At 35.7% G+C, this 17,451-nt stretch overlaps 2 protein-coding genes across 4 annotated transcripts; one reads left to right on the plus strand and one right to left on the minus strand.

The window, feature by feature from the left end:
• The first annotated feature begins 1,319 nt into the window (after window positions 1–1,319).
• On the plus strand, window positions 1,320–7,657 carry LOC122302961 (transmembrane 9 superfamily member 2-like). Its single transcript, XM_043114451.1, has 8 exons — window positions 1,320–1,630; window positions 2,987–3,027; window positions 3,128–3,710; window positions 3,805–3,942; window positions 4,050–4,206; window positions 5,508–5,992; window positions 6,903–7,153; window positions 7,240–7,657. The coding sequence occupies exons 1-7, from the start codon at window positions 1,482–1,484 to the stop codon at window positions 7,120–7,122; spliced, it is 1,773 nt and encodes a 590-aa protein (XP_042970385.1). The 5' UTR covers window positions 1,320–1,481; the 3' UTR covers window positions 7,123–7,153; window positions 7,240–7,657.
• Window positions 7,658–8,313: 656 nt separating this feature from the next.
• LOC122302962 (pre-mRNA splicing factor SR-like 1) lies at window positions 8,314–15,764 on the minus strand. Of its 3 annotated transcripts, none has more exons than XM_043114454.1 (5): window positions 15,551–15,764; window positions 14,333–14,659; window positions 12,767–12,847; window positions 9,868–9,939; window positions 8,314–9,578 (listed from the first exon to the last, which is right to left on the minus strand). In XM_043114454.1, the coding sequence occupies exons 2-5, from the start codon at window positions 14,618–14,620 to the stop codon at window positions 8,682–8,684; spliced, it is 1,338 nt and encodes a 445-aa protein (XP_042970388.1). In that variant the 5' UTR covers window positions 14,621–14,659; window positions 15,551–15,764; the 3' UTR covers window positions 8,314–8,681. The 3 variants fall into 3 exon arrangements, with proteins under 3 accessions (XP_042970388.1, XP_042970387.1, XP_042970386.1); XM_043114453.1 differs by having other exon boundaries at window positions 14,333–14,717; XM_043114452.1 differs by lacking the exon at window positions 15,551–15,764 and adding an exon at window positions 15,450–15,472 and having other exon boundaries at window positions 14,333–14,717.
• Between the last annotated feature and the right edge of the window lie 1,687 nt (window positions 15,765–17,451).

Consider the following 17,451-nt stretch of genomic DNA (forward strand, 5'->3'; position numbering starts at 1 on the left):
ATTTTCCCCAAACCAATTCGACTCAACAACGACCATAAATTAAAATTTTATTCAAAATCCTATAATCACCAACAAATTCAACATCGACCTAATCTCCGCAGGATCTTACAAATTATTAAAAAATTAAGTTGGGGTTTTTTGTTCATTTTCTCAAAAATCGGATTGACATAATAAATTATAACCGAGTTTAAGAGAAAAAAAAGATTCAAGATCGTGTTAGAACTTGAAGTCAGATCTGATTTGAGAAGCTTAGAATGTTACTCTTACCTTCTTTCTCTTGATTAGATAAAATAAAACTCGAAATTTTTATATATTTTTTTTAAATAATGTCAATTGACGTGGCTGTAAGCCACGTCAACTGAGGCCACGACGGGGTTTTAGAGACAGTTGTCCCTAGAAGAATTGTCTGACATATGTTTTGTTTAGAACTATTTATACGTTTGAAAAGTATTAAATTTTATAAAAATAAATTTATAAATTAATATAATTTTATAAATTCGTTAAATTTATTTTATAATAAAAATAATTTAAATTATTACATTAAATTATATCATTTTAGAAATTTGTAATGAAAGTATTTCCTATAATACTTCACCTTTGTCAAACTGCCTCCACATTCACTCCCCCGCTTCTCCTGAAACATTGAATTTTTTCGTTTAATGCAACTGGGGTATTGTACTTTGCACTACTAACTTTTTCTCTTTTATTTATTGAAGTTATATATTTTAACAGAAATAATAATTATATTTAAGAAAAATTTAGTTATAAAAGATTCTGTATACTAATACGTATATTTATTTAATGTGATTAGTTAGAAAATAGATTTTATTAAAAATAATATTAATTTAAATTTTGAATATGAAGCCAACAGTATTGATACGCAGATTGATACACAAGTTCGCTTGTATATAACAAAACTCTTATACGTATCGAATGAATATCGTGTATAATTTTTTTAAAAAAAATTGAATAATTAGATCTAAATAAAAAAATAACGTTTTTAATTATTAATATTTTAAAGAATTTATATATTAAATAATAATTAATTAAAATATTTCATCTAATAAGTATAATAAAAAATATTATCTGAATAAAATAATTTTTTTTTATATACATATAAAAGTATAATATTTTTTTTTATAAAGTAATGCTATAATGCTATAATTATTAAAAATTAAAAATTTGAATAATATAAAGTTTTGTGATAATCCTACACCGTTTCGAAAATACTAAAAAAAACCGAAGGAAGGGAGATGCAGGGGGTCGATCATTTTCCGGGCAGGAAGAAAAAAAGGGTCATTTTCCTTTGATGTTACGTATCCATCCACCGGTAAAGAAGCGTAATTTGCACTGCACAAAAAGGGCGCGTGGGAAGTCCAACTTCTCTACCTGTCCCAGTCCCACGTTATCAATTTATACTCCGATTCTGCACCTCGCAGACTCGGTCATTCTCTCTATCACCCTCTTCCTCTCGGCACTCAATGGAGAAGATTATGGCGTGTTTGGTTGCGGCCATGGTGATTCTCTGCAGCCTAACCCTCGTCAGATCGGATGCATCCGATCATCGTTACAAAGCAGGTGAGGACGTCCCTCTGTATGCCAACAAGGTGGGACCTTTCCACAATCCCAGGTATGTTCAATCAATTTCTTCTCTTGTTTCGTTTGTTCGCTCTGAGTTGGATTCGATTTCGAATTCCATTGCACAAGAGCAGACATGGAATCGGAATCTCTTTTCGGGATTTCGTTATGCGGAAATTGAAATTCTCGCTTTTTACTCGGTCTGTCGGTCAAGGTTTTGAACTAGATGTGGGGGTTTACTGGATCGAACTCAATTCCCAATTGTGAATTTTAATGTCAGTACTTTACTTCTGTGCAATCGAAGCTTTATAGAGCATGTTGGGTCACAAAACTTAATCCTAGGGGGTTTGACCTAATTGTGATATATCATCAAAGTTGCTCTCTATTCTTTTGGCTATATTTTATCTCCCGACATGCATAGAAGTACATATTCCAACAATCTTTCCATCAGTTGTGTTGTGTCTATAACCGCATCGACCGCTCTTTTAAACCATCTCGTGATAGGTCATTATGGGCCTTTCTTGGATCTTTTTTTGTGCGGGATTTGTATGTTTGTCTTGAGATGCATTCGATGATCGCCATATTCTATCTTCCTTCATTCTACATCGGTTTTGACATCACTTGTTGGGGAAATAAACTCCTGGAGAGTCTCCAATTAAGGTCCTGATGTAACATTTCTCAACTCTTCAAGTTAGGTTTTCGTATGGTATGTTATGACATCACCTTAACATAATAAGTCTAGGCGTGTGAGTTTGGACCTACTTATCTTATATCAATAAAAAAAAATTGTTCATATTCCTGCGCAGTTACGAGATAAATAGTTTTTTTTTCTTGTGATTGCTTTTTAATACGAGACTTGGCATGCATTTGCCAACAACCCACTCAACCTTGGAGTAAACACTGGATTTTAGTTACAAATGCATGCCAATTTGAGTTACATTTACTGTGCTTGGTTGCTAGGAAATGAAGGGAAAAGAAAACTTTAATGCTCTACTCATGCTCTTAAGTTTCCAGTTCCATGAGAGAACCTAAAATAGGGAAACTACCGTCGAAGCTTGGTTGAGAGATTAATTTATTTTTTCATGAATAGGACTAACAGAGACGCTGTATCCTTCACATTTTGGAAGAAAATCGGCTGATTCTATGGCGTAAAAAATAAATTAATTTTTAATTGTGATAGCAATAAGTAATGTAAGAGGTTGATCTAACGATGTTTAAATGTATAGGTTTCAATACTCTTTCTTTGCCTGTTCTTTGGTTGGGTGACTCAAGGTTTGGGTTCATCAAGTGAAGCTGAATACTTTGTAATGCTTGTATTACTTTAATAGATAATTTCAAGAATATTGTGTAGTTGGTTTAAAATTTTGTGTTAGCCTCTCACTCATTTTGGCTGATGTTGTTTGCACAGTGAGACATACCGTTATTATGATCTCCCATTCTGTTCACCAGGTTTGTGCGCATTCATGTTTCTCCTCATGTAAATTCTCTAATCCCAATGTGGAAGTTTTAGTTTTTTACTTACTTTATTTAATATGGGTCTCTGCCGCAGCTCATATGCAAGAAAAGAAAGAAGCTCTTGGAGAAGTGCTGAATGGGGATCGATTAGTTGTTGCCCCTTACAAACTTGAATTCCAAAAAGACAAAGAATCTGAGATTGTTTGCCAAAAGAAGCTGACCTGGGAAGAAGTTTCTCTCTTTCGAAATGCAGTTTCAAAGGACTACTACTTCCAAATGTACTATGACGACTTGCCCATATGGGGTTTCTTGGGAAAAGTTGAGAAGGAAGGCAATGACCCCAGCGAGTACAAGTATTACCTCACTAAGCATCTTCAGTTTGATATCCTTTACAATAAGGATCGAGTTATCGAGATTGGTGTAAAAAGTGATCCAGACGCCCTTGTGGACCTGACAGAGGACAAAGAAGTTGACCTGGAACTCACTTACTCAGTCAAATGGAAGGAAACAGATACTCCATTCGAGAAGAGGATGGAGAAGTATTCGCAAACTTCTTCATTGCCTCATCACTTGGAAATCCATTGGTTTTCAATAATAAACTCATGTGTGACTGTTCTGCTCTTAACGGGATTCCTTGCCACGATTCTTATGCGAGTCCTTAAGAATGATTTTGTTAAGTAAGAATTTATGTTTGTTAATAGATTATGTTCACATACAAAGGTCATACAATTTTGTTTAATGTTTACACGTCCACACTTCAATTGTTAAAAGGTATGCTCATGATGACGAGGCAGCCGATGACCAAGAGGAGACTGGTTGGAAGTACATTCATGGTGATGTATTCAGGTATCCAAACTACAAGTCATTGTTTGCAGCGGCGCTTGGTTCTGGCACCCAGTTATTTACTCTGTAAGTACGTTTTTGAAGTTCTCTTGTTATAGATTTAGTGCACTTAGGTTTTTTACTTTCTATTGCTAAAAAATCTGGAATCATTTTCCGTGTGCACATGTTTTCAGGACAATTTTCATTTTTATGCTTGCACTAGTTGGTGTATTTTATCCTTATAACCGCGGAGCTCTGTTCACGGCACTTGTTGTCATATATGCACTTACGTCTGGGATTGCTGGCTATACTGCAACCTCTTTCTATGGCCAGCTGGAAGGGAAAAACTGGGTATGTGCTCATGGGCTATTTTTTTTTTCTTTCCCCTACTATAGATTATTTAATGGATGTTCCATTTTGAGATTCATATTCTTGGAAGTAATCTATAATGACATGTCTTGAATAGTGATTCTACTGAGTTTCACCATATTTATCTCAGACACAAGTTGCTTGTAAGGTTTTGTCTGTAATTAAATTCCTCCTTTCAAACAAAATGCATGATTTGAACTTTTGATGGTTTTTAAAGTTCGATTGGAAGTATCTTTTTTAAAAGAATGAAAGGTGGGAGAAGGGGATTAATTATCTCATGGCTGTTTTTTTTTTCTGTTCAATGAATTTGATTGACCATTCATATTTTATGTGAAAATCCATCATCTTGTACTAGACTCTCAAGAAAAAGGTGGAGAAACCTCTGCAATGGACAGGATAATCGTTTCTGCTGATTCATGAAATATCCTCGCTTGGAAAGTTTTATCAATGATGGTTGTGATTCTTGATTTGCTTCATTCGATGTTGGATTTGGTCATTGAAAACTATGCAAAATGCTAAACAAAATCCATCAGATTACCCAGGTTAATAATAGGCCTTTCTTTTTTATTTTTTGATAAGTAGGCCTTTCTTTTTTATTGAAAGCAGTTCATTGAAAATATAAAAAATGATAAACAAAAGCCATCGGATTTCCTGGGATAATAATGAGCCTTTATTGTTTATTGTAAGAAGTTTTCTCTATTCTGTTTTTTGGACCATTGTGTGCTGGAGAAATAGCTGAAAATTGCTCCTTTTATATGTATGTTGTGTGCCTCAAGTTCATGTTAAAATCCATTTTAACTATAATCGAGTTCCCTGATGCTGACAAACTTTGCCCTCTCCGTTCTTGTCTCTGGAAGTTCTCTCTATTTTTCAAAATGTTGGTCTAAATAATGAATGTGTTTCAGTAACGTAGACCTTTGAGTGCAGTTGGGTGCATGTAAAAAGTGCCTTTGGGTAGTGCAGAGAACTCAGAATTTAGAGACCTTCCTATTTTTCTATTTCATTTAACTAATTAACACTATTCCCCAACTTGGACGGAATTGAATTCCTTGTTTTTCTTGATCTACAACATCTGAAAATTGGCAGTCTTCAATCTTATGTACATAATTTCACTTTTGATCGTGTATGGTTATTATTTTATTGAGTGAAGCATTATCTAGATGGTGCTGTTGCAAAAACTTCCCCTGGTTTGATGGTTTCTGGCTGAAAATGAATTAGTGTGGAAACTAGAAGTCTCTGGTGGAAAAATGCTACACTTAACAGTTATGGTTGTGACATGACAGGTGAGAAATTTGCTATTGACCGGAAGCCTGTTCTGTGGGCCGCTGTTTATCACATTCTGCTTTCTTAATACTGTTGCAATTGCATACAGTTCCACTGCAGCATTGCCATTTGGAACAATTGTGGTGATTTTTCTTATATGGACTCTTGTAACATCTCCTTTGCTAGTATTGGGTGGGATTGCTGGGAAGAATAGCAAGGCTGAGTTTCAAGCTCCATGTCGCACTGCAAAATTTCCCAGGGAGATCCCTTCATTGCCTTGGTATCGTAAAACCGTTCCTCAAATGGCTATGGCAGGGTTTTTGCCTTTCAGTGCTATCTATATTGAACTCTACTACATATTTGCTAGTGTATGGGGTCATCGGATTTACACCATTTACAGCATTCTGTTTATAGTTTTCATCATTCTCTTGATTGTCACTGCCTTTATCACCGTGGCGTTGACATATTTTCAACTTGCTGCTGAAGACCATGAGTGGTGGTGGAGGTATATTTTTGTTCTCAGATTTATGGTATTTTCTTTTTGCATCCATTGGGCTCTTTTGATTCTCTGTGTTTTGTTGCTTGCATCAATTCTTCTTAATTTTTCAGATTGTAATGCTCATTTTTTTAAACTAAAGTTACTTATTGCATAAGTATTTTCATTATTGCATTTTTTTGGGGGTTTCCTCAAGAGTTTCTAGTTATATATTCTTGGTGTTGGCTTATAGCTTAAAACTAAAATTTGGCATTGCTTTTATGCCATGTTTGGATGAAAGCCTGTATGGCTTGACCAGTCTTCTAGTTCAATTGCTCTCTTCCAGCTAGTAGCATAGCTGCTGTCCAATAACTGTCTGTTTATATAGTTTCAATAAGCATTGCTTTCATGGCATCGGGAAATGTAATAGCTTGTGTATGAATATGATTTGAGTGGTCCAGCGCATATGTAGGAAGCAATGTGCAAGGAAGCAATCTGGAATCTTTAGGAAGATGTGCTTGTAATTTACCCTAAAATAATTTTAACCCCTAGGAGTTGGCTCAAGTGGTAAAGGTCTTGGATTTGGGAGGTATGCTCCCCCCTCCAAGTCTAAGGTTCAAATCCTTTTGTGTGCAAACAATCTCTAGGGGCCACCGGATTGGGGGATTTTCCCCTTTATCTACTTGAGGTGCACTTGCAGGAAATTCTTTGCCGAATGCACCATCGGGATTAGTCAGAACGCTGTTCCTGGACACTTGGTGCCAATAAAAAAAAAAAAAAAATTACCTGTTTTGTGTTTTTACTTATAAAAAAAAAAAAAAAATTACCTGAAATAATTTTGCATCCAAATGGAACTGAGGGAGCATTTAACAAAATCCAATTTACGGAGGTTTTCCAGGTAGAATTAAATTTGACTTCTAAATATTTTTTATGCAATCAGGTCTTTCCTTTGTGGTGGATCAACTGGCGTGTTCATCTATGGATACTGCCTGTATTACTACTATGCACGATCAGATATGTCAGGTTTCATGCAAACCTCATTCTTTTTCGGCTACATGGCTTGCATTTGCTATGGCTTTTTTCTCATGCTTGGGACTGTCGGATTCCGTGCTGCCTTGTTTTTTGTCCGGCACATATACCACTCCATCAAGTGTGAATAGCAAGGCACTTGCTGTGACTCAAGCACGACAGGTGGTCCTGCCTTTTCCTTTAGTATGTTCATTCTTTCGAAATTAAGAAAAGATGGTTAATATCATAATATGTTTGTGATAATATAGGAGAAGATTGAGGCAATGGAATGGAGACTTGCGTTCACTTTACCTCTCCTTCCTTCAAGGATTGATTTCACGACACATGATCCATCCATGTGGTAGTATTATTAGTAGAGAGGATATTGTCGGACTGTAGGATTTCTTGGAAGCTTATATAGTCTTATAGTGCTTACTGGAAGCCGACACCTTGTAAAACATTCTTCTTTTTTAAGTTGCCCTAGATCCAAAGTTGGAATTCATGATTTCTTGTGCTTTTTATTTGCATCGTAGATTCGTAGCAGGAGCAAGGTTTACACTAATTTATGTCAATACAGTATTATAGCGGTGTCTCCGTTGATACTTTCAACAGCAAACTCGTTTTTAATTTTCCTTATTATTCTTACATGTAGGGAACACTCGCTTTATAAAGGCTATTTATTTTTTATTTTTTATTTTTTTAGAAAATTAAAGCCTGATATGTGTGGTGCCATTGTTCCTAGCGTCCATTACTAAACAAGAAAGCATACGTTAAAACCTACAGCCTGAGTGGTTTCTTTTTGCCCCCTTTTAATCCAAAACACTACGCTGATTGCATTCTGCCTAGTGCCTGCGTATTGAAATTTTATAATCTGCAAACTGGGTTAAAACTTAAACCGCCGGTTCCCAATGGGAATGATGGACTCTCTTTAACTATTTTGTCACGATCTCCTGACAAATAAATAGTATTTCCTTGGGAAGTTTATCTTATAGCTTTCAGAAGCATATTAAAGCTACATAAATAGCAAAAAGTAAATATATATATATACACACAATTAGAGATCTGCTTGTTTGGTTAAGTTCGACAGTTTAATGCTTCTGACTTTTCCTAAAAGCATCTCCTTGGACCTTGAAGGAATTCACAAGGCCTGCATATAAACCACCATTCATCCGTTCCGGATTCGGCTCAACAGAGGAGACAGAATTAACATGGCTTTTGTTCTCCTGCAAAATACTTCGGTCGGTTCTTAGGCTTTTTCCCAACCACCCCTGCCGCATGCTTCACACTAAAGCATGTAAACATTAATCCAAGTTTTTTTAGGAAAACCAAATTAAAACATAGTATTACACCCAAAGTAGTTATTCTTTCACATTTTATCAGTTCAATATGCTATTACATGTTCCACAGGCGTCTCCAAAATTATCCAATTATGAAGCATTAAAGAGAATGCAACAGCAGCAGAAGAAAAACTGAATAACGTATAATAAACAGGAAGCCCCGCAACAGCAAAAATGCAATACATGAGCTGGTGTGGATACCATCCACCAATCTACATCCCTTCACATATTGAGCGAGAAGAGTGAGATACAGTGAAGGGACCAAGTCATGAAGGTGTTGCACTTTCTTCATTCAAACAAGGAGCTAACCTGCTTTTAATTAAAGACTTCAATAACCCATCTGATATAAAGGAATTGCATGAGAACCACTTGCGCTATTTCCAAGTTGAACCACCAAGTCTAATTACTTCTTCACCACCATTATCCCTCCTAGCAGCCCTTTCCATATTAGCATCTCCTTTCTGTTCACCTAAATCACCATAGAGATCCTTAAGTTTTGCTAGATTGCTAGATGCAGATGTCTTCTCCTTGCTCCCATCTCTTTGTGGACTTGAATGACGATCACCATGTGCAAGGCCAGCTTGCAAGCTCCGACTTCTGCTCCTGCTTCTACTTCTGCTCCTACTACGATAATGCCTACTAGTGTCGTGGCTGCTCCTCTCATGGTCCCTTCTACTTTCTCTCTCTGCATATTTGGACTGCCTGTCATAATCATGACTCTGCTCTCTCTCCCTCTCCCTCTCCCTGACTCTGTCCCTGTCTCTATCCCAGTCTCGGTCCCGGTTCCTGTATCTCTCTCGGTGCCGATCTTGGTCCCTATCCTTTTCTTGATCTCGGTCCCTTTCTCTTTCTCGATCCCGATACCGATCTCGATCCCTGTCCCCATCTCTATCTCTATCTCGATCCCGATCCCGAACCCTATCCCTGTCTGAATATTCTCTATCAGAATATTCACGGCTCTGGCTGCGACGGGCCCGGGGTGATCTTCGCAGATCATCACTGCTGGCTCTATCATGAGGGGCTGGTGGTAGGGTACGACGAACAGGTGATGAGTCCCTGGTAGAAGCACGATGAGGAGCACGCTGACCAAAAGACACAGAAAGTGCAGCTTTCACAGAGGGTGGCCGGCGGGCAGTGTCATCAGAACCATGTCGGGTGGAATCCCCTGTTACACCACAATGTTTGGTGGGAAGCTTCAACTTCTCGAGATTAGCTACTATCTGGCGCATTACAGGAACGGGGATGCGGGGAAAAAGGGTATCAAAGTAGTACTGCAAGAGCACGGAATGTTAGTTCACACTGGCCTGGAAAATATTAAAGTAAGATGAATAAATAAATTAAGTTGAAAAATGCAACATGTTAACTCATCTATAAAGTTGGAACTTTGACCAGCAGAACATAGCTAAAAAATGAGACATTTGGCAGTTAAACAATCGCAATACAAATATAACCGTGAAGGGCTATTGATTAATATCCAATAAAATAAAGAATAAAAGTTCAAAAGTGACTTGGGTTCTTGTAGCAGGCACCATGACACTTGAAATAGTAAGCACACCTCACCTGTCCAAGAAGCAAATCACGCACATACACACCCATTGTGGTCATTCGTCCATTAGATCCAGGAGAGAATTCCTGAAGAACAAATCATCTTTTAGAAATGAAGATCAAAGAAAACATTAAGAAATTAAATAACTCAGTTGAATTTGAGTGAGTGGTTTTAACAGTTATTTGCATTACTACAGCATAAATAGATAAGAGTGAGAGTAAGAAAACAAAATTTGTAAGCTGGAAAGATAAACTAACACTCACAGAATTAAGATAACAATTCATTTTTACACAAACTCAAACTAGTCCAGCACATTAGCCAGAACATCTTTGAAGTTTTATACATTGAGGTTAAGACTTCAGAATTGAAGACCAACTATAGCAAGTTTTATTTTGTTTGATAAGTACTACAACAAGTTTCGTAGACACAAGGATGTCAATTAATCAGGCTATATGCTCTGATCTATGAACAGACAGTCCATCTCAAATATGAAAGTCTCATTTTTTGAGATTTCTAGTAATAAAACTGTAAAATTATCAAAATCTTTCTAGTTAAATCACTCACATTTCAAGTTACCTTCTTTTCACAATTTTTTTTTTAGAAGTCAGAATATTTGTGTTGGCTGGAAAGGTTAAAGCTCTGAAGAACGAATTGAAAATGTGGAATGATGATGAATTTGAGAAGATTGATGATCAGAGGAAGATTCTTTTTGAGGAGCTTTCTTGCTTTGATGAAAAGGAGACTGGCTGCTGGGGTTCTTTCAGATGAGGAGAAAGCAAGGAAGATTGCTGTTGCGGTTGATTTGGAAAACTTGCTCTCATGGAAGAGATTTCTTGGAGACAAAAGTCTCGGGCCCTTTGTTTGAAGGAAAGGGGACAAGTGCACCAGATTTTTTCAGTGGCTAATTCTCATAGAAGATGTAATGCCATAGAGGTGCTGCATTTGGAAGGAAATGTTCTTTTGGACAGATCAGAAATTATGGAGTATATTATACAGTTTTTTTATAAACTTCTTACGGAGCAATACCCTTGGAGACCTAAGGTTGATGGGCTGGCTTTTGACACAATTGACCAGTCGAGTGCTGATTGCATGGAGAGAATTTTTGAAGATGAAGAGGTGCATAATGTGTTAAGAGGAATGGACAACAATAAAGTGTCGGGACCAGATGGATTTTCAAAGGCTTTTTTAAGGTTTGTTGGGACGTTACTAAGGAGGATGTTATGAAGGTTTTTGTTGAATTTCACTCATATATGAGATTTGAGAAAAGTCTTAATGCACAACCTTCATAGCTCTTATTCCGAAGAAGACCGAGTTCGCAGAGGTGAAAGATTTTCGCCTCATCGGTCTTGTGAGTGGAGTGTATAAGATCATCTCCTAGGTTCTTGCCAATTGTATAAGCACTGTTATGAAAAAGATCATTTTGAAGCTAGAAAGTGCATTTGTTAAGAAGAGACAAATTCTTGATTCGGTACTCATTGCAAATGACTGTTTGGATGGTAGAATCAGATCCGGTGTTTCAAGTATTCTCTACAAACTAGATAGGGAGAAATCCTTTGATCATGTTAATTGGGACTTTCTGGTTTATATTCTCGATAGATTTGGTTTTGGGGAGAGGTGGTGCAATTGGATGAAGCATAGCATCACTACTGCTAGATTCTCGGTGCTGGTTAATGGTACTTCTGAGGGTTTTTTCAACAGTTCCCGTGGTTTGAGAAAAGGAGATCCTCTATCTCCCTTTCGCTTCGTTTTAGTTATGGATGTGATGAGCAGAATGTTGGAGGCAGCGGTGGATGGGTCTTTTTTGTCTGGTTTTTCAATGGGCTGCTCTTCATTTGGGAGCATCAATGTATCTCAACTTCTCCTTGCTGAAGATACTTTAAGGCTATGCTTGGAACACAAACTAACCGGAACCATCTCAAACCAATCATTTATGGGACCCACTACTTTTTCAAATTCCCATAAAAAATTTAAAACCCATCTCAACCTATTTCATACATTTAAACACCTACTCAACCTATTTACATTCAAACACATCTCAATGAGACCCACAAAATATTACTATTCACAGACAATCCCAGCATGCAAACAGAGACTAAATCTTTGTGAGTCGGACCCTAATCAGATTCGTTCGTTGAGAACTCTTTTGCTTTGCTTTGAAGTTGTTTAAGGCCTTGAGGTGAATTTGTCTAAATTTGAATTGGTTCCGGTTGGCTTGGTAAATCATACTGGAGACTTGGCTGAAATCTTGGGTTGTAAGGTGTCGTCTTTGCCTATGAAGTACCTTGGTCTTCCATTGGGGGCCCTCATAAATCTAAGGTAATATGAGATTGTGTTTTTGAAAAGATTGAGAAATTGATTGGCTGGTTGGAAAATAATGTATCTGTCTAAAGGGAGAAGGATCACTTTAAATTAAGAGTATGTTATCAAATCTCCCTACGCATTTTCTATCTTTATTCCTGATACCTGCCATTGTGGCTAATAGAATAGAAAAGGTCTTTCACACTTTCTTGTGGGAAGGCTTGGGGGATGAGAAAAATTTCCATTTGATCAAATGGGACAAGATTTGTACCCCCAATATTTTCTTCCTTAAATGAATTATCTCTCTCTTTGCATTGCTCCTAGACGCCTAATATTTCTTTACATGATTGTATCTTTTGATTTATTTCCTTAATAAGTTAAACAAATTTTCTGCATAAATTAACTGTAATGACCCAAGCAAATTCCAAGCCACATCGGGCAAGAACTTCTCCCTCCCGAACAATATGGGATCCCACTCACCACCTTACTATACTTAATCAGGATTACGACATTAATATGTATATGCTTGATAATTTATAAAGTTAAGTCAATTCTTCAGATTCTAATAAAATCCTGAAATAATGTATGCCAATAAAGTGATACAGTTTTCAATACCTCCTCATCTTTAACATATGGCTCGAACCAATTCCACAAAGTCTTTGGATCTGCCGCATATCTCAAGTAGAGGAACCCAATCTGCAGCCAACAACTTGCATATCAGTCCAAGACATATAAGAGAATGACAAGCTCAAAGCTAAGATGAACCTGCAGCCCAATGTTAACATATGAATATGATGACTATCATACCATGCAATTAGCTATGATGCAAGGTGGAATGTCTGGACTTTCATTAAATCTGCTATCAAGAATAATCGTATGAACAGATTACTCTTTTAGGAAGTATGCATCATTCTTCGTTTTTGGATTTTTTTTTTTTAATTTTTTTTTTTTTTTACTTTAAATTTTAAGTTCTTGGTCGTGTTGTATAGCTCAGTGTGATTGAGATCAGGTGGGCTAAAGCTATGGAGGCATTATGAGGATTTAGGGGCCTTTACAAGGGTATAAAGAGAATATGATGTGGGGTTGCAAAGAGTCAGGGACACAGGTTCAAACTTGGGCCCATTCTAGTATGCAAAGATTGTGCATAAACACTAGCAAGGAAATTAAATATGGTGGTGCTTTTTTCCAGTTTCTATCATAGTTTTAACATAATTGTGAAGTTTAGGATCTTGTTGGAGGTTTAACTAGGGTCTGGTTGTTGCCATAAGGAATTAAGAAGTTTTCTTAACAAGTATCTACCACTTGTCATTGCTATAAGCACAGGAAATTAATCTAAAGTGTGTGATGCATAAGCAGTGTGTAGGGATGCCTCTATGTATAGCTGGCGTGTGCCTTTAGATATAACTGAGAGACATTAAGCATGCAGGATGCATTCAAAAGACTCACCTACAGTATGGGCATAATATCGAAAATGTTTTAACATATATCAAACTCCCTTCTGAACAGTGATATTGCAACTGAGGTATTCCACTATACTACTTTTGGAAAAAGAGAGAGAGAGAGAGAGAGAGAGAGAGAGAGAGAGAGATGCATTGGGCACTGTGAAGGAACTATATATCTGTCCCCATACGTATCTCTCTTTTTTGGATAGTTAGTCAAGAATTCTTATTCATAAGAAAAGGAGGCATAGCCCAAGTACATAGGATGTATACACGAGAGGTACCTAACTAGCAGGTATCGAAAAGGATGGTCCTGTATGAGTTAAATCACCCTCTTGGGGATATCGGATGTCCCCATACTTATATATATAAGCAAGTCTTACCATGCTCACAACTCACAAGACCGTTCTATCCTAATTGAGATTTCAATAATCATATAGCAAAAACTATGTATACCATTAACAAGACATCCGTCACTAACACCAAAACGAGAAAGAAAATAACATTAAATTTCATAGGAAATATAACCCCACACACATCATTTAAACTCTCAGAAAAAATTATACCAGATGAGCTATCTTGTGTCGCTATCACACATTGTAAACACAGGAAAAAAAAAACAATCGTAGATCTATACATTCTACATTAAGATGTCAGGAAAACACATTTCTTAGCTAAATAGTTTTCCCCACATTTAATCACGGTCCAAGCATATATTAAAATAAGCAAAGGCTTTACTTACTGCTCTAATATAAGGAGAATCCGGATGCTTTAAGAGCCCATGCATTTGTTTGACAGTGAGTTTCATAGTGAAAAACTTGTAAAGAAGACAGATCGCTGTCGAAGGACCACGACAATTTCCAGTCATCCATGGCTCCACGTGATCAACTTGATTGTAAATTTCGTCGACCACCTCATGGTATGTCTTTAATCGGTAAAGCTCTTTGAAGTAATCAGAAGAAAGAATGTTCATACAGAGGACCTTTTCTAGTAAAGAATCAATTGGCTTGCCAGAGGTCTGTATTTCCATTATGGATAATGAAATATATATCCACCTACACTTGCGGAACTGAAACAGTTTATAATTTTCAGTAATCAGGGTAATTGGAAGTGTCACAATCCCAATCCTGAAACAAAAAATAAATAAATAAAGGTAACGGCTATTGGGGAAATCTGCATGAGTACATATACAATGACCCGATAATGAAATCTACAAAGAAAACCGTTGAAAAAAAAAAAAAAAAAACCATTACAAAAAAGAAAACTCCATTCCACTATACCTAAAGTTCGAATTTTTAGCTTCATCTTCATTAGAGCAATGTCTGAATTTGTTCTCTCTAATCACAACAGTTTATGGCATAGTTTAAGTTGCTTTTTATGCAAGCATTTAAATAAAAACCCAATTACCACATCAGCATTACAATATTAGCTGATGCGATTGAAAATGACAAAGTCTTGATGGAGAACTCATTTCCTTTGTTATTATGCACCAGAAGAAAAAAGAATCGACCTTTGAATTGCTTCCTCAGAGAATGCAAACCCTGGAAACCTTTTTCTCAGCTTGGTTGCTTAGAAAGTAACTACTCAGAAGATTACTCTTCAATAAGTTCCAATTTTTCTGGGTATCTAGAATCCGCGAGAACACACATAAAGTCCATACAAATCGGTCGAAAGAAACATACGCTTTGCTAAACAAACGTATCGAAGGATTCGAAGCAAATGAGCTAAGAAATGGGGGAAAACGGAACAAAAGCAAGAACAAGGTATGAAATTAAAAACCCTAAAAATAAAACACGCAAAGATCGGAAAGCCCTAATCCAACAATTGAACTACGATTCCTCAAAAAACAGAACACTTACATAAAGCACGAAAGAAGAAAGCAAACACGAGCAGCATATTCAAAGATAAATATGCTGAAAGAGGCAGAGGAATTGGGACTAAAATCAGATGGACTACGCACCAATTGGAAGAACTAAGTGGATGGAGGCTAATGCCATAGCATATAAGATGACGCCGAAGGATTGGGGCGTGTAATAAACCCTAACAGCGTCGGCTTGCTCTTTAGGTTCGGTTGGCCTCGGGCTTGCTTTTGGTAGGGAAGATGCAGTGTATTTTGGTCAAAGGCTCTCCGGTTCGCAATCGAATGACCAGACCAAATAGGCCGCGTCAGGAGTTTCTTAATTTCTTTTCTTTTTCTATCACTTTATTCATAAAATGTTAATTATTATTTATTTCTCAAGCTTTTTTTTTTTTTTTTTGTCCATTCTCCCTCCATCCTACTCTTATTTCTTAAGAGATTTGAAGAAAAATCATGTTTTGATGTTGATAGATTTATAAATACTTTACATTATTTATAAATGATAGTAAAATTCTTTTTAGAAGAATTTGTTTAGATGTATAATTTTAAAAAATGAGTACAAGTAATAAATAATAACAAAAATATTACTTATATTTACATAATCATACATGTTGATGTCTCAGTTATTAAAAATTTTAAAATTTAAATTTAAAAAAATATTGATAAGATGAAACTCTCATTCAATACATATAATATTAGACTAATACTAGTATTTTTTTATTTATTTTTTTCTTAGTAATTAAAAAAGTAACTATTAGTATATTTATATTTAAAAATATATATATATATATATTAAAATATGTTTAAAAATTGTTTGAAATAATTTTTTAAAAAAATTACAATTTACACTGAGGGCACACCAAGTAAACAAATTAAGGGGTATAATAGCATTACCCATAATATTATACCCAACATTTCACAATTTTAAAAGCTTGTTTGTCTATTAATTAAGAAAGTAAAAGGAGAAACTTAACAGCAACGACCTTTAGTAGCCATCGTTGCGGGAGGCCATGGTTGTGGCCGGGCAGCCCAACGATCTTGATCTTCGAGGTGACTTTTGACCACCATCGAACGACCACAACTTAGATAAGACGCATGTTCATTTTTTATATTTTATTATTAAGATTTATTGTTTGGGGATGGATTTTTAGTGTATTAAAATTTTGGAAAGTTTTATCTTATACATATTTTTGAAGTTTTATCTTATACATATTTTTGTATAGAGATTAAAAAAAAACAAATCTAAATTGTCAAAACTCCCTTCAAATTTAAAGGGAATTTGTGTTGCCAACAAGTCAGCCGCCTAATTCGTTACAAGAAAATATATATTTTTTATATTTATAGGTATCCGGGCCAACTTGCATGCATATTGGTTAATCTCATAGGATATTGAAATTAACGGTCAGGCTTAGGCCAATAGACCTCTAATGGTATTGAATGATTAATCTCATAGGATATTGAAATTAACGGTCAGGCTCAGACTAATAGACCTCTAGTGGTATTGAATGATTAATCTCATAGGATATTGAAATTAACGGTCAGGTTCAGGCCAATAGACCTCTAGTGGTATTGAAGAGACTCAAACTTATAATTATTAGAAAATAAATTTAATGTCTGACTAACTGAGTTATCCTTTAGAGTTAAAAAAATATTATATTTGCCGCCACATATTATTTATTAAAAAATAATTCAAACTGAATTTATTTTTATTATAAATAACTTATCATAAATAATTATTTTTCTTATAATAGCAAAAGTGGAAGAAATGTTCGCCAACCACCTCAATAGTATTATAAGTTGTTTCAACTCACGTCTAGCTAGTGTTTAGAGATTACATTTAGGCTCCGTTTAGATATAAGTAGTGTTTCTTTCATAATTATCATTTTCTCAAATTTTTATATAAAATATAATAAATAATTTAATTTTTTCAAATTTTAAAATAATAATAATATTAAAAAATTATTATAATAATCTTTTATTCATCTTTTAATTGTCATGTAAAA

This window comes from Carya illinoinensis, chromosome 3, assembly GCF_018687715.1.
Source record: "Carya illinoinensis cultivar Pawnee chromosome 3, C.illinoinensisPawnee_v1, whole genome shotgun sequence".
Lineage (NCBI taxonomy): Eukaryota > Viridiplantae > Streptophyta > Magnoliopsida > Fagales > Juglandaceae > Carya > Carya illinoinensis.

What these genes read in the sequence shown, in the direction of transcription:
- LOC122302961 (XM_043114451.1), top strand. Translation starts at nt 1,482, where the DNA reads ATGGAGAAGATTATGGCGTGTTTGGTTGCGGCCATGGTGATTCTCTGC. An exon ending in GGACCTTTCCACAATCCCAG is followed by an intron (nt 1,631 to 2,986) that starts GTATGTTCAATC and finishes TTGTTTGCACAG; the next exon opens with TGAGACATACCGTTATTATG. An exon ending in TCTCCCATTCTGTTCACCAG is followed by an intron (nt 3,028 to 3,127) that starts GTTTGTGCGCAT and finishes TCTCTGCCGCAG; the next exon opens with CTCATATGCAAGAAAAGAAA.
- LOC122302962 (XM_043114452.1), bottom strand. An exon ending in ATTCTCCTTATATTAGAGCA is followed by an intron (nt 12,848 to 14,332) that starts GTAAGTAAAGCC and finishes TGTTGGCTGCAG; the next exon opens with ATTGGGTTCCTCTACTTGAG. An exon ending in GTGATTTGCTTCTTGGACAG is followed by an intron (nt 9,579 to 9,867) that starts GTGAGGTGTGCT and finishes GTGCTCTTGCAG; the next exon opens with TACTACTTTGATACCCTTTT.